General features: G+C 33.4%; 1 protein-coding gene across 1 annotated transcript in view; it reads left to right on the plus strand.

Annotated features, from left to right (window-relative positions):
• Positions 1–17434, plus strand: part of LOC123666223 (neurogenic locus Notch protein) — a 131786-nt gene that overhangs the window by 80543 nt on the left and 33809 nt on the right. Inside the window, exons 3-4 of the mRNA XM_045600410.1 lie at positions 929–1206; positions 8308–8652. Coding sequence (XP_045456366.1) covers positions 929–1206; positions 8308–8652 — 623 coding nt within the window. The remainder of the gene's footprint in view (positions 1–928; positions 1207–8307; positions 8653–17434) is intronic.

Here is a 17434-nt window from a genome sequence, read left to right on the forward strand (position 1 = left end):
AATAATAATCACTTTTGAGATTCGAAAGTGCTTTTGAAGCCTATTTGAATAAAGTTATTTTGATTTGATTAATTTGATGTTTAATACAGATTTAATACTGACGATTTTGATCTAACCATGATCTAACATAGCTACTACTTAATTACATCTAGTTTAAAGTAACCACGTTTAAAACACTAAAATGTTCATGAAGATGATTTTTTGCTGTTTATTTAAAAAAGGTTTTTATAAGAGCTATGTAAAACCTAGCCGATATAGGGAGGTGCGCGAGCGCTTGTCATGGCACTGTGTCGTTACGTATCGGCGTTATTTATTGGCGTCGTCCGGCGCAGGCGATAGTGTTGCGCTGCCTACCAGTGGCGGGCTTGTTATACGTATGTTATGTATACAGGTAGCTAAAACTGCGCCTTTCTTAGAAGCTTCGCATGTTAAATTAAATTCCTTAAACCTATCGATTTATTTGCATTATTTGAGAGTATCTTTAGACTGTGTCGGCATTACAACGCAGTTGTTAAGCTGAGTTTATCGAAAAATATAAATTCCGAGAAATAAGTTTTGTTTTGTGTTGCGGATTGAATCATAAGATACTTATTTCTTATTTGATTATTAGGATTAGTTATATGAAATTAATTTAATATTCCGATAAGCTTTCTGGAATGTTCTCACTCTCTAGTTTAGGAAGAGTGAAGTGGCAACAGACAACTGATTAGGAATTTATCACAATGCGGTCTTTTAAATTAAATTCATATGATCAGCATATGCATCGAACGTTTAAATTCCAGAATCCAAATCTTTATCTCGATAACTAAACAAAGTGAGACAAACTTTGACTTAAAGTTACTACAACTGTTTAAATAAATCGTAGATATAAATAGAACTTTGTGAATGTGTTAATAGTATACTAATTTATATTTTCTCTTTGTTACAGTTGTACATCCCGTTACGCCGGCGAGTTCTGTCAGCATCTAAACCCTTGCCATAGCGAATCAAGTCCACGATGCCAAAATGGAGGAACGTGCAGGGTTCGCCCTGGTATCGGAGGGGCTCCTCCGTCATTCGCCTGTGACTGCCCATTGGGTTTTAGCGCATCCCTGTGTGAGATTCGCATCCCAGCGGCATGTGATTCTGCGCCTTGCTTAAATGGAGCGACTTGCAGGCTGACTTCATTGCACACCTATGAATGCGACTGCCCGCCAGGCTATACAGGTGAGTTTTGATCGAATGAATCATAGGAAATTGAGGCTGTGTTCGCTTTTAGTTTTACTGACACGTCGTTGAAAATTGTTACAAAGCCATTCTGCCAACATTACGATAAAATTAAGTTAGCAGTATATTAATTCCGTTAAACATTGACAAAATAAAGTTTTATAGGTAGCATCGTAAAAGTTAGATTAATATTAAGAATAGAAAAACAAAATATGTAATATATAAAATAACAAAGTGTTATATTGTCATTTTCTTAGATTATTTCGTGGTAAAAAATAATATCGATCCTGATAATTCAAAAGTTATCGAACAAATAAAAAAAAACGCGTTAACATATTTTTTCAAAGGCACCTGCACAAAATCCCTCGCCGCAGAATCTCGTTAAAAACGCCAATTGGATAAAGGATATTTTGAGATGAATGCGCTCACCGTGAATGTATAATCGTCTAAGTAATACCAATAAATCTTAATACGACAGCATAATGCTGTTCTTGTTTGAAATATGACTAGGTTTATTAATCTTTAATGCGATAGCTATCCGATGTATTAGATGTTCATTAGATAATACCTATATACGGTGAATGACTGTTACATTACAATGCTGCAGGTGTTTATAAACTTGGACGAGATATGAACAAGTCGCGGAACTATCGAGTTTAATTAGGCTTTGTCTGAGAATCTACGTAATGCGTAGAACTGTTTGAATTTCATTTGGATTTCATCAGCGTCAAGTTTTGGTAATATTTTATTTTATTAAGTTTGTGTATTAATTTTGATGTATGAGTTAGAGCGTGTTATTTAATAGCCTTTGCCATTCCTCAATGTAAAGAATGTTGATCAAAAATAATAATAATTGAAAGTTCATTAAAATAAATAGAACTGTTAATCTTCTGATGCTTCTTGCTGTAAGAAAAACTGAGCTCACCAACATTATATGTAAATTTGTCCAATATCTCTAATAATGATAAAGTTACAAAACTGTCAATAGGAGACAAAACTAGTAACGATAAATTTTGAAAGTTGTCTTAACTATTAGCATTTCCTTTCAATTTAACCTTATAATAGCTCGCTGACACAAAGCCAGACATCCATCTGACAATGGTATAGAGTTCAAAATGGTAATTAATTTTGACGTTCTCAATGCATTTGGTTACAGGCAATTATGTTTTCAACTGGAATGATGTCGACGAGTTTTGTTTTTGTGACTGGTGTAATTAAAAATTACGGCTATCAAAGTTCGTTTCGGTGTTTAGAAGATTGATATGAAGAAATTTGGTCGAAAAATACGGTAGAAGTTGGCGGTGATTGTGGAGAAATTAATGGCAATTTTATAAAAATACTAGTTAGTCCTCGGTTTTGTCTATATTATTTTAGATCTCAAACAATCAAATTTTAGACTAAATTTCCAATTATTTAAGTATATACCAAGATTCGTAATAACCCTTAAGAGTATTTCTTACTTTTTTTTTTTTTTTGAAAAAGAATACCAAATCTCAAATAAACCATATACAAGTCCTCATAAACTTTCCTATTGGAAGGATGTGGTTCTGGTTAATATAATTACAATTACATACATATATACGTAATACACGATAAAATATTTCAAAACTAAAATGCGCCATATTGAAAATTATACTTCAGGATAAAAAAAAAAAAAAAAAAATTGAGGTTATTATCGTTTTTATATAATTGGTTACTATTGTTTCTTTTCCTGTTTAGTTTATATCTTTACTTTAAAACGTTCAATGTGAATATACTGCTTTATATAATAGAAAAAAAAAATTATGTAACTAACTATTAAAGTCAATTCGATCACACAATAGTCACATCGTCAAAGTAAAAAAATCGCGTTTGTGTTACATACCTACATATAATCATTATGTCACAATGTTACCGTAACATTAGTGAGCCTGAGAAAATTGGGTGTTGCGTGATTTGTTCACTGTTCACCTATCAATTATATTTAACTGTTATTACTGGAACGAGATTCTTCGATTGTTTCTTTTAGATTCGACGTGAAAGTAAATTAATCACGAGTCTTAAAGATTTTCCTATGACCTATAAATGACACTGTAACAGCATAGCATGGAATTGATATATTAAAATTAAGTTGATAATGTTTTATTTGGGATCAAGAGAAAAAATCAGGGATCACTACTTCTGACTTGGTGAGTTTCTAAACTTGTCAACTATTACTTATTCTAAACCATTCATAATATTCAGCATGTAACATCCCACTGCTGGGCATAGTCTCATGACCTCTTACTCCATGTAGGAGAAGGATCGCAGCTTAACCGCGCTGCTCCACTGCGGGTTGGCAGATATTATGGTCGTATGACTGATAAATTTACTCTTTTTATTATTATTTATTAGAATCAGTCTTAATAATAATAAACACGTCACATTCAACGACTCCAGTAGGATTTTTTTGTGTGTAGGGGGTTCGGAAACACAGAAAATACACAAGCACAAACGCCCGGACCAATAAAAATATCTATATGTAGAAAACTGGTCGACAAATATGGTAGAAGGTGGCGGTGATTGTGGAGAAATTAATGGAAAAATAAAAAAAAAATTGGAATGAAATGGATTTTCTCCCCTACAAGATGCCAAGACTACGACAAATATCTATATGGCCAATACAAATATCTATCGTGGGCGGGGATCGAACCCGCGATCGCCAGCGCAATAGCCAGTACTGTAACCGCTCGCCAACGCCTCGTCTTGTATGTCATTGTTGTTTTATACCCTGGTTATTTTTACGCAAAAACAATTTTTGAGAAGAAATTGTCGGTCCAGAGATTAGGAGATAAGAAACAAAAAAAAACTTTTAGTTATAGGTATAGTAGTATATTAATGTATAAGTGTGACAGAGCCGTGACTGTGTAGTTTTTCACAGATTATGTTTTTTTTTTTATTATTATTATATATATTTATAACAAAACTTTTTTGTGGCCTACAGACATCAAGGTGCTCTTGTCCATATGGCTGACATTATGAATGATAATTTATTTGCATGCAATTTGTTAATATAAATAATTATTGAAATTAGCAAAATTTTACGTTTTCTATATTTATTTAATTTTTTTAAAGATCTGCAACCAAATTAGCAACTTTCGCAAGATATTATTTATAATCATGTTTTGCAAACGTTTCTTAATTTGTAAATTATGTAAAATAATTTGCAATATCTTGTTGACTGTTATATTGCCGTGGTATATTTAATTTTTATTAATCGTTTATTTTCTTCGAATCAATTTAGGAAAACAGATACGTATTATTATTTTATTTGATTGATTGGTCGATTTAGTCTGTAAATTACCTACCACTGCTGGTGTATATGCCTCTTTCTCTATGCAGGATAAGGGTTTGTTTTATTAAGTTTTTGGGTTAATTTGTTTTATTTAGATAGAAGTTTAAAAAGTCATTAATTTAAGAAATAGTACAATTTCATAAAATCACTAGCTGACCCCGCAAACGTTGTTTTGCCATATATGTTATTAAACCCCTTATCCCCCCCCCCTCTTATAACTTTGAGGTATGAAAAATAGATGTTGTTCGATTCCCAGACCTACCCAATATGCAAACAAAATTTCATGAGAATCGGTCAAGCCGTTTCGGAGGAGTTTAACTACAAACACCGCGACACGAGAATTTTATGTATAAGATTTTTTCTTAAAATTACCTTTAAAGTAAAGAAAAATTAAAATAACTAAACTACGGTTCATTTTTAATACCAACTCAGCGTAAGTGAAATATCGCGGAATATCTGTAAGATATCAAGTTATATATTATTGGTAAAAGTAATAATTTAAACAAAGAACTCACTGAAAATAAGAGAAAGTGCTTCCTGTGTACTGTATACCCACTGATTCTGAGATTGTCTTCGAGACGTAAAATTTATATTAATGAATCTTTACATCTTTCGATAATAACTAAAAACGATAAACCTGTTTATCTTATTTTTTATCTAAATGTAAATTAATATTCTATCATCGCTTTGACTATATTTTTATTTTTATTGATTTTATAATATCTGATTCTCAAGTAGACTGTAAATGTACTACTGCCGGCCGAAAGACTCCATGTCATAGTAGAGGGGTTGGTGCTTAACCCGTAAAACTTACTCTACGGATCGGTGCATAATTTTTACCTACTGTTAGTGATTATTGTAATGTATCGAGGAAAATAATACGAATTACTTGATAGTAGGTGTAAAATAATTTATTCAAGATTCAACCAAAATTTTCGTTTTTCCGTCAATGTCATTTTTTTTTATGTAGTTAAGTAGTAACATTACACGGTTTAAACAAAGTTAAACTTTTATCACTATCACATCTTTATGATTGACACTAATTACGTGCTCTTCGTGAGACTGTCAGGGATATCTTAATCATATCATACAATCATACGTCCAGAGCAGTAACAAATTTTGTATGAATGCAAATATCTGCTCCAACGAAAATAAATTTGCGATTACACTATACTAAAATATCTGTCGGTATAACATTATAAATCATTGAAGTATACCAATATATGTCTATTTACATTTTGGATATTTTAATATAAATATTTCAATGGTTTACACTTTAAACAGCGATTAAATTGGATACACATTATAAATATTTGAAGTATGACTTCGAATCGAAACAGTGATCATAACATCAATTGAGCTTGTTCAACCAATCAAAACCAAATTCTTGCGTCGTTTAACACAACTATTAGTCAGAGAAACATTCCAATTAATGATGACGAATTCAATTTGCTTAGTGGCATATTTATTTCTTTATTTGCTTAGAACGGCAAGTGTAGACTATAGTCATAAGGATCAATTATAACTGCGATATCAAGATTCTTAGTCTTACTAACTGCTACATTGAGAGCCTATTTCACAGGATAAAGTTTCATATAGTTATCTGACGTATAGCTGTATCTAATTGATAAAAGTTTAACTTTGTTTAAACCGTGTAATGTTCCTACTTATCTACGTTCTTAATAATTTTTTTAGTTAAAGAAAAAAAAAAATACAGTCGAATTGAGAACCTCCTCCTTTTTTGGAAGTCGGTTAAAAATACAAAGGTGTGAGTGTTTTTGAAGTACAAAATAAAATCAAACGAGATCAAGTTATACATTAACTGAACGGAAGGAATCACTTTGTCTGTAGGTGAAAACCGTGTAAAATACGTTCAGTAGCACGACTTAACATGTGATCAATATGCCTAATATAATATATTCAACTTAAATCTAGACAAAACTGTATCTTTGAGGACATCTAGTCGGTGTATAAATCAATGTATTTGTAACTCGATACGAACGCGAGATTTTCTCACTATTTGACATTTGGACGGCCTTGTTTATAAATTTTATAATACATATTAAAACTAGTCTACGTTGCCATTATAAGATGTGAAATAAACTGCACAAGTTGTTATTTCTTTAACTGTACTTTGAAAAGTTTTTTTAAATGTTATCGAAAACATTACATTATTTAATTATTTTCAATTTCGTAAAATGCATTCCTACATACTCGTATTTATAGCAAGAAGATAATTAAGATTCGCTTCAGCCTATAATATCTTACTGCTGGGCATAGGCCTCTTTCCCCATGTAGGAGAAGGATCAGAGCTTAATCCCCCACGCTGCTCCTATGCGATTTGGCGGATATATTCCCTACTATGAGTAACGATCGCTATCAGCTGTACCTGATAACAACCGTAACCGACGGCTTAACGTGCTCTCCGAGGCACGGTGAGGAGACCGACAAGTACTGCACAAACACCCAGACCACGGTAAACATCTGTATGGCTAATACAAATGTTTTTCATGTGCGGGGATCGAATTCGCAAAACCGCCAGCGCAAAAGCTACAAACCAGTACTGTGACCGTTGCACCAACACGAGTCAGTAAAATTAGAAAATTTTAATTAACATATCAAAAGAAATTTTTAATTGAAATATTCCATACTCTATAACTAACAAGATCTCAAAGTACTATTCACGGTGGTCTGTGATTAATAATTAAAAATATATAGTAGTAAAATAGAAGCGGAAACAGGTGCATCAATTATACCTGAACAGTTTACACTACATGAGACAATCTTTCGATAAGTAGCTAACTAAAAAGCATAATTTATTTCATTTTTATTGATTTCCATTCCAACACTGACCTCAGCGGGTATCCGTTATCTACGTACATTATAACCGAAGCGACTTTCATTCAGTACAACCTCTTAACTTGACAAGTTCTAGAGATAATAAAATGTAATATACTTTTATTGACATGTTATTATTAACGCTAAACATGTTTTGATCTCTAGCGATAAAATTGATTTCATTTTGAGGATTACGTTCTAAAGATTAAGTGTTAGATTTTTATTTTCACAATTTTTGTCAACGATTTTTAATAACATTAATTGTATTTATCATGTATTTCAATTTTCGCTTCTAAATGAAACAGTTTAAATCCTTTCAATGGGTTATAATAGAAAGTAGTTTTATTCCAAAAATGTCGATCAATTTGTGTAATTTAATGTTAAAATTTGGTAATCAAATGAACTTATCATTTCTTGAAATGTATAATTATTTTTATCTTTTAAATTAAGTAAAATTTTTGCGTCTAAAAAAAATAATTAGAAGTGCCGGAATTTAGAAATTGTTTACCAATTTAGGTAAATTGTGTACTTTGTAAAACTTTTAATTGTCGATTGTAAAAATCCCTGCGCGGTAAACATACCCAATTTGTACTAATGAGTTGTGTTTCATATAAAACTCTTAAGAAGTAAGGGCTGTTAATTAAGCCGTATCTTTTCGTGCTAGAAGACCATTCAGACGCATTTCACACATCGCTTAATTGCTTTTCAATTTTTATTTATTGGAAAATATTACTTTTTGGACTTTGCCTTTGAGATTGGAAATACCTAATTGAGATGGTGCGACTTGTGTTTTCTGTTATTAATTGCGTTCTTTTACTTTTTATTAGACTTTCATTTCGTAATTGTTTCTTAAGGATTAAAATAACACATGAAACTGTTTAGATTTTTTAGATCTTAATCTTTCGTAAAACGATAAGTGAAAAAATACATTTTAAATTTTGTCTCAATAGGAGAGGAATGCTCACACGAAGATCACTGCGCATCACAGCCGTGTAGAAACGGTGGTCGATGCGTCGCTGACAACACAACAGCGGCCGGGTACTCCTGTGCCTGTCCTCCTGGCTTTACTGGCTCGAGGTGTACTGACGATGTCTTCGAATGCTCGAGTGGTTCAGGTCCTTGTCACCACGGAAGGTGCTTTAACACCCACGGGTCATACACCTGTGTATGTGAGCCAGGATATACTGGGAGGGACTGTGATACGGAGTACGTTCCCTGTGAGCCGTCGCCGTGTCTTCACGGAGGAAGGTGTACGCAGCTTGATCAGCTGAGATACGAGTGCGATTGTCCTACTGGTGAGTAATTAAAATTTGTATTTTTATTATTTGTTAAAATAATCCATTATAGTTTCTCTGAGTTAGATATACTATGTCATATAAGTAAAGTAAATAAAATGATTTATTCACTTTTTTATTTATTAAGGACAACTAAAGAAGTTACAGTATAAATATTTTAATACGTAATAATTTTATAAACAATTATTGTTGTTTTTCTTTATATTGACTGTCACTACACGTAACTGCTCTGTGTTAATTAAAATTAGTAAGTAAAATCGCAATAAAATACATTTATTTAGAAAATAGAAAACAATCTGATGATACCTACATATGTGTTTACATCGATTTAAAAGTGATATACCTATATTATAAAAGACACTATTAAAGATATACAGAAACACATCAATGTGTATAAAAGCCTTACTAACAATATAAACATATAGGTATCCGAAACATAGACTGGACAAACGCAAATACAGAAGATCACTAAAAGAACATTTATTGAAATCTTTAAGCGTTTAATAGTCACGAAATTTTGGTAATTACCTTAGTTTAGATTTAATTGCTATAATATACGGTATAATATAAGGTACGGTATGGTATAGATATTACATAATAATATGGTATGCGACGTGGCTTGTCCGGATTAGCTCTTGTGAGTTTTCGTGGCAGACTTATGTATAAGTGTTAAGTATGTGTTTTTTGTATTTTTGAACAAATAAAAAAAAACAGTTTTCTTCGAAATAGTTCGTAAATAAAATGCAAACATAATAAAAAAGTGTGTACTTATGTACGCACGTAAGATTAATGTGAGATACTTTATTGGCTAGCTAACTTCACGTTGCTATCTTCTTCGTTGACTAAGCTAGCCGGGTGTCTGATTTTTTCGTCGTAAAATTTACTCTTATAATTTTTCCTTAACGCGCCAAATTAAGTATAACTTCAATAATAATAATAAAAAAATATTGACCTTTTGACTTTGAGCAGACTATTTTGTAAATCTATTAAATATTTATATTTTATTTTTCAGCAATTCTCTCAATTATTTTTTCGCAATTTTTTTATTAATTATAGATTTGTAATGCGACACGTAGATAATCAAAGCAAAGATCACCGTTAAATTGTTTATCAAGGTTAAAAGCTAAATGGTGTCAAATACTCGGATTTTATTTACCTTACACGGTCGTGTTTTCAAACATGCTGCTGGCGGTCGTTTAAAATTTACGTAATTTCTGATTTGGCACCTATTTCTTATTGACATAATCGATAGAAAAACCTTGCAAACAATTCATCTCAAGTTTAAATTAATCAGTTAATTTGTTGTTGGATAATATCTTATGATTCCGCGCCCAAATGATTGGCATTCTGTATTTGAAGCAATTTTTTAGAATTGCGTCTTTTGAAAAGTGTCAAGTAGATATTCAAATTTTTTTACAGGTATGAATATTCATGACTGTCCGTTATTAAATCATTTAAATCGAAAAAAAATTGTATATTAGTTAACTATCCTTATAAGTTTTCCCCCCAGGAGCTATGGTCACCTTTCTTATCAACAGGAACACGATACTGCTTAAAAACAGTATTATTTAGCTGTGATATTCTGTAAATTCGGGGTACGATCGGGTTGCTCCATATTTTGAGGAGGAAATTTTCTGCTATGCCCTACCTCAGTTAAATTTTATTATAAATAAACTCGTGAGAGCACTTATTTATATCTAAGTGGATTTTATACATAACGAAAAAAGATATATATCTTCTTTGTGGAAAAGATAAAAAAAATAAGTACGTTAAAAGATCTATTATGTTTACACCTGTTAATGGTTTGTGCGTGACCTTTGACTTTGAAACATTTACTTGTCTTGATATTATCAGGTTATACCATTAGCGACTTCAGATTTGGTTTTAAGAGGTTTTCTAGATAGGTAGGTTGCCAAAGATACTTTTCTGTTTTTTAGTTGGAAATATCTATACTGCTTTGAATTTAAAAATTATTTTTGTGTTAGACCCATTTCCCGAGGAAGACTATATGCTAAAGCTATAGCCTTCATTAAATTATTGCGAGTGAAACCGTGAATCACAGCTACTAATATTATAAAGTAAAGGAGGTTGTATGTTTATAAGTTTGGTTAAGAAAGCTTGTTATATGTAAAAGGTAAATAGGCTAAAATGTCAGACAATGAATCATGAGAGCGAAGAAATAAACATAAACGTGCATGAAACGGGGCGGGTCGTCTAGTCGATTATGTAATATTGATTATTATTATTGGTATTGTGATGTTGATTTCTGATAAATTATCAAAATTGTTTTTGAGTTAAGTATAGCTCTGTTAAATGATTTATTTTTAATTGTACAATTGCCTACTTTCATAATTTGAAGGCTTTTGGATTTTGTTTATAGCTTTTTGACGTATAATACCTTTTGTCGGTATATTACGACATCGAAAATATAATATACATTAATACGTAACACTTAAAATATCTTTTTATTATGACAAAGGGAAGTTTACTTTTTAAGTATAGACTATAAAATTGACGCAGTTTCTTGAATCTGACTAACAACTGTAGGAGAATTGAACTATGTGTGTATCTGTCAAATTAGTTTAAAACACGGATAACGTTTAAATAACACGTTGATAACATAATAATGTCAGCCACTTCATTGGATGATAGGTCTGAAGAAAATACGCTTATATACAGTGGCATTTTCACATCCCTAGTATGTATGCTCGTCTTTTGCCGACCCTAGTTCTCGGCTTGTACCACCCCTCGTACTCGGTTTGTGCCGCTCCTCCCAGAATGCCGCCCCAGACTATGGCTCCTTTTGGCACTAGGTTAGGTTAGGTAGGTAGGTTTGGTACTACGTAAGGGACCCCCACCGGGGGCTACCCTACAGATTGGAGAGGGGAGGGTCAGGATGAGCTCCCAAATCAAATATCTGGGGCTCATCCTTGACGGAGGGTGGACCTTCGGCCCACACTTCGCTGTGGTGGGACCGAAGGTCGTGAAGGTGGCGAGTGCACTGGGCAGACTCCTCCCGAACCTCGGAGGACCCAGCGCCGCCTGCAGGCAGCTATATTCCGGAGTCTGCCGGAGTATGGCGACGTACGGTGCCCCGGTTTGGGCGGATCGCCTCACTGCGAGGAATAAGGCCGCGCTGCGGTCTGCGCAGAGGATCATCGCGGTGAGGGTGATCCGGGGGTACCGTACGGTATCGTGGGCTGCAGCTACTGCTCTAGCCGGCGATCCCCCGTGGGAACTCGTGGCGGAGGTCCTTGCCGAGACCTACTCATACGTCTCGGGTAGGAGGGCTCTCGGTGAGAACCCCACGTTGGACGGGATCCTACGGGTGCGCCAGGTGGGGCAAGAAGCACTAATGCGGAGGTGGGGGGAGGACCTGGCGGAGCAGCCGTATGGCACACGCGTAACGGCTGCCTTGCGCCCGGTCCTTGAGCGGTGGATGCGCCGCAAGCGCAAACCCCTCACCTTCCGTCTGACGCAGGTTCTCACCGGGCACGGTTGCTTCGGTGAATACTTGTGTCGGACGGCCCAAAGGGAGCCGACGACTGAATGTCACGATTGTGGCGCGGCGGTGGACTCTGCCCAGCACACCCTCGAGGTGTGCCCGAGATGGGCGGCGCTACGTCGCGATCTGACGACAGTCCTCGGAGGGGACTTGTCACTGCCGAGCGTTATCACCGCGATGCTCGGCGACGACGAGTCCTGGAAGGCGATGGTCTCCTTCTGCGAGACAGTAATGTCCCAGAAGGAGAACGACGAGCGGATGAGAGAGGGGGCCACCGACAAGGCCTCCGTCCGCAGGCGACGAACGGGGGTGCGTAGGAGGCGCTACTTAATGCGTTTCCAGTAACGCCCCTGTGCCCGTGTCGGGCCGGGATGGGAACCCGGTCCTGCTAGACATGGCGTCGTCGGGATTGTTCAGATGTGAGCCGGACAGTCCCATGGAGGAGAAGTCTGGTCTTTTCGCCGAGGCCAGCCTGTCGCTGGAGGGATCCTGTTGCCTGCAGATCCGGGACCCTCCAATTAAAGCGGCTGAAGGCTCCCGCAGGGGTTTTGGTCGGTAGTGCACCCCCAAGTGCTAAGCCAACATACGGTCTAGGACTGCCTACCCGGGCATTCTGGATATCACCCGTAAATGGGTTACCCTGCGATATCAAAAAAAAAAAAAAAAAAAAAAAAAAGGTAGGTTTGGTACATCTCATGCTTATATATAACAAATAAATAGTTTTAATAACAAGTTTTTATTCAAACATAGTAATTAACACTTCGAAAGACAACCAAACTTTAATATATGTCGGTGTAGATTATTTTAATTGCTCACAATGGAGGTTTTATATTTATGTTGTTTGCAAGTAGGCTTAAAGTTTTTCTCTCACATATTTTATCTGTGAACTGTTTCACAAGAGTGCAATCAGAGAATAGCAACGTTGTTTCAGATAACCAATACATTATGTAAATCATTCGATTATTTTGCCAGATAGTTTTAACTTTTAAGGCAGAGAGTGCAAAGTAATGCTCTGGAAAATAAATTGTTAATAATAATTTAGTAGTTATGCGTATCAAAGATATTAAATCTTTTTAATAAAAGTTGTGAATGATTATTAAGTCATGTCAATTATTAGGTACGTTCACTATTAAAAATTACAGACATAATGCTTGATTAAAATTAAATTGAATTGTCTAGAATAAAATCTTATCTTTTAGACTTTAAAGAATCTTAAAGAATGTAAAAAAAAATTAAATAAAATTTTTAGTCGAACTGCAGTGTATTGTTATTGTTATTTTCAATATTTAATTTCAGATTCCAAATCGTTTTACAATTCATGAAATGCCTAATTATGCTATAAAGAAAACGCAGAACGTTCTGTAAAATAAGCTGTCAAAAAGTTAAGTTCTCAAATAAACCCGTCCTTAAAAGGTTATTAGCCCTAAAGAAGAAGAAGAAGAAAAGGTGCATAATATGACATTATTTGAGAAAGCAAAAAAAAGTAAAGGCGTCCTAATTAGTAATAACAATGTTTTTATATCGCGTCTTCGGTGCGACAAAGTCAGTACTGCGGTCGCCAACCCGCCTGCCCAGCGTGGTGACTATGGGCAAAACACATGAGTTCACGTTATTTTTGGCGTAAACTTGTGGAGGCCTATGTCCAGCAGTGAACTGTATAGGCTGTAATGATGATAATTATAATGTTTTTATAGCGTACACTGCTATTTACCCCCTTTTTATCGTGACTTCTTTATTCATAAAAAGTATCTATAAATAAATTAAAACAAAAACTCCACATTAAATACGTTGCGTGTCCGTTCGCTACTCTGTGTTCTGCTCGAGGCGACCACGACTTCGCTAGTCTAAAAGCGCAATATAAAATATCAACATCGTATAAATAGGAGTATTTATGTATCGGTCAAGCGTACACAGTGCTAATCATGCCGCGAAAAATATTGCGTCGATCGGTCGTAAATATGTCTCAAAATGTGGAGTCGAAGACTGTGTTGTTATTTGGAACGCATGAAACATTTTATAGGATGACAACAATGTGACTTTAATGTCTTCATTTGAAAATAAACACACATATACATATGTACAGCCAATTTACTTAGAATGGAAAATAAATAAATATAATCAATTTCAATAACACCTAATTAGACTTATAGTTTGTAGTATGTCACGTATTTTAGAGCACAGACGCAAAATAGTTATGCCTTTTGGTTTAACACTCTAAAATAATAAACCAATGGAAATTTCAGGATATAAATCACGTGTATTTATGGGGGACCCCATAGCTATTTACCTACTTTTTCTTGCAATTAACTTGGTAGTTATTGCGTGAAACAGTTGGAAACTTCTATATCACTCACTCATTTCTAATAATAAATATATTTTATTTTATTTTATTTATTTTTACGAAAACCGAATATGAAAATTAACCACCATGCTTTAGTAATTATTAAATTATATAATTAATGTAGTCTCGCTACTTATGTTACGGTAAATCAATGAATTAGGAGTCCGTTTCACTTCCCACAGTCGAGGCAGAACATGTGGCGTTCTAAGTGATGTTTGTTTGACGGGTAACACCAGTGCACATACTTACATACATAATTGTGTTTGTATCAATTCATGTTTATCGTCAAATAAAGCGGTATTTAAGATTTAATTTCTCATGCTTTAAGCGATGAGTCATTTAATACAAGTGTTGATAGTTTTATTATAGTTTTTGGACACTTATAAATGTTGTTAAAATTTAACATAAATGTGGTGTAATTTTATAGCTTTTAAACTTACCTTAAACTAACTGATCCTGTAATCTTCGTAACGTTATATTTGCTTTTTTTCCGGGAATATTGATATTTTGTAATTTTTGTTAATTAAACTTCTCGGTGATAACGAACACAATTTTTTTTTTCATTTTATTTAGCAATTAATTTTTATTTCACTATATTGAGTTATTGTTTCTTCATTGCCTAAATATTTCGTTACACGTATTGCATAGTATGTAGTTTTATTAAATAAATTATAATAAAAATTATTTTTATATAAGATTTCAAATAAGCTTTCGTAACTAAAGCTAATGAAGTCAAGATGCGCAAGCGCCGTCGCCGGTCTATATAAAATTGTGACGTAAGCGTTGCGGATGCGAGACACTTTCTCACCAAATTCTTTATACGAATTTCGGTCTTATTTATAAAGTTTAAAGGCTATTGTCCTGTAACTTATTTCAGAATAGCAAATATTACAAAGTTATAACAATTTTCGTAGATTACAAGGCTAATGAGTCTAATGAGCTGTTTCGCTACCTTTGCACTTATTGCGAAAGTAACATTTGTTCATTATTTTCATTATTAAGTCACGTGACGGGTGCATCCTGTTTTTTTTTTTACTTTTTCTCATGATCCAAAGATAAAAGATAACAACGATCAAGTTTTTTGTGCCGTAGAATTTAATTAATTGATTTTTTTGTTTTAATTCAAAAATCAATAAAACACGATATATTTTATTTGCATTCAATTAAATATCAAATTTAAACAATGTCAAATTTTCAGTGCCGTACAATTTGAGTTTTTATTTTTATTTTCTCATTTCAAAATCTAATAAAAAAACGAAATATTTTTTTGTGACTGAATATTTTATTTTTTTAATGAACACGGCTATTAAACCTAATCGCATGAAATCCATGGTATGACGCCATGTACTGAATGAAAAAGAAACTGCTCACACATTTGTCACAAGAATAAATGAATTTGTCATCATTCGTCTGTAGTATAATAATATTTAAAACTTATTTTAAAGTCAAGGGACAAACGTATTAAGCACAGATGTTAAGAAATTAAAAACGAGTTTTTCGGGGTTGTCAATCGTTAAGTAATGAAATAATTTAAATATATTATTAATTATTTTTAAGTTTTAATTGCTCAATTGTAAGTTCGACCTGTTTGTTATAACCGCAATAATAATAATTTTCATATTTTACGAGTACATGTAAAATAGTTAAAAGTAAAAAAATTCAATATACGATATTATTCAAAGCCTAAATTTGACTTTTTTGACATTATTTTGATTTTAAGTAAATTATCTAGGTATGTGTCGAAAATAAATTTTTATACACTTCAATTTGAATAAGATTTGACTCGCATTCACATCCGTTTTAATTTTCGAAACTATGAAATACTTAACATATCCAAATAAACTAATTAACTTTACTGTATATAAATACTTATTACGTAATAAATCGAAAACTTTTCTAAAATATCAATATATAAACCTCAATACGATTAATTAAACACCATACTAGAAAAAACTCATTACTAGACTTCGTACTAACCTAATAAACATATTAAATAATTACCGTACACAAATTTTAATGCCGGTGGCGAAAGTGACAGTTTCTCATGAATTAGAAAAAGTATCTATATCATATGTAATTAGTACATAAACGTCGTATGTTCAATAACTTCCGTTAATTAAAAATGAATACTAGTTTGGCCAGTCAGCCCTAGATATTGAGTTGAAGTCACAGCTTCCGTGTAGTAATTATGACTTGTGTATGAGAATTTTTATGGAAATGTATATGGGAAGAAGGGCGAACACACACTCACACATACTTATGTTAATCGTATTGTCAAAAACTCAATAACTAAACACTCTTTAACACAACTTTAAAGTTTATCCTGCATAATGTAGCGTATGTATCGAATATTCATTTGTTATCAAAATATATTTATAGAGGAATTTGGTTTCTATCTCAATGGCAATTGAAGTGATTTTGGTGTGTATTTATTTCGGTAGAGATGTAAATGATACGAGTATAGTACAATTTTATTGTATGTTCTATCGGGTTTACGGGTTAAAGTAATCAATGTTTGTGTAATTTTATGGATATTTTTTTATTTATTTTAATATTTGGTTGTCTCGTTGTAGATGATTATTTTAGAACTTTTATACGATAATAGTTCTTTCATTTGCCTAAAATGATGCTTGAAATAATAATAAGAATAAACTGTTTAGTTGTTTCTGCGCAAATATTGAGATCAGATTGTTTGCTAAGGTAAATTAATGATACAAAAGAACGCATAGAGTTGACTAACTTTTTTAAAACCCTCATACTTTTGATAGTCATAAACATGTAAAATAGAAAAACAATATTCGAAGCACATGCACATGTTCGAACGTTACGTGTTTACGTTGAGTTTTTTTCCCGCCTATAGATTTAAATGCTTTCTCATAAGCGCACATGCGCGTGGGAACGGTTGGGCTAATGAAGGTAATGAGTTGCCGACTTGC

This window comes from Melitaea cinxia, chromosome 2, assembly GCF_905220565.1.
Source record: "Melitaea cinxia chromosome 2, ilMelCinx1.1, whole genome shotgun sequence".
Classification (NCBI taxonomy): domain Eukaryota; kingdom Metazoa; phylum Arthropoda; class Insecta; order Lepidoptera; family Nymphalidae; genus Melitaea; species Melitaea cinxia.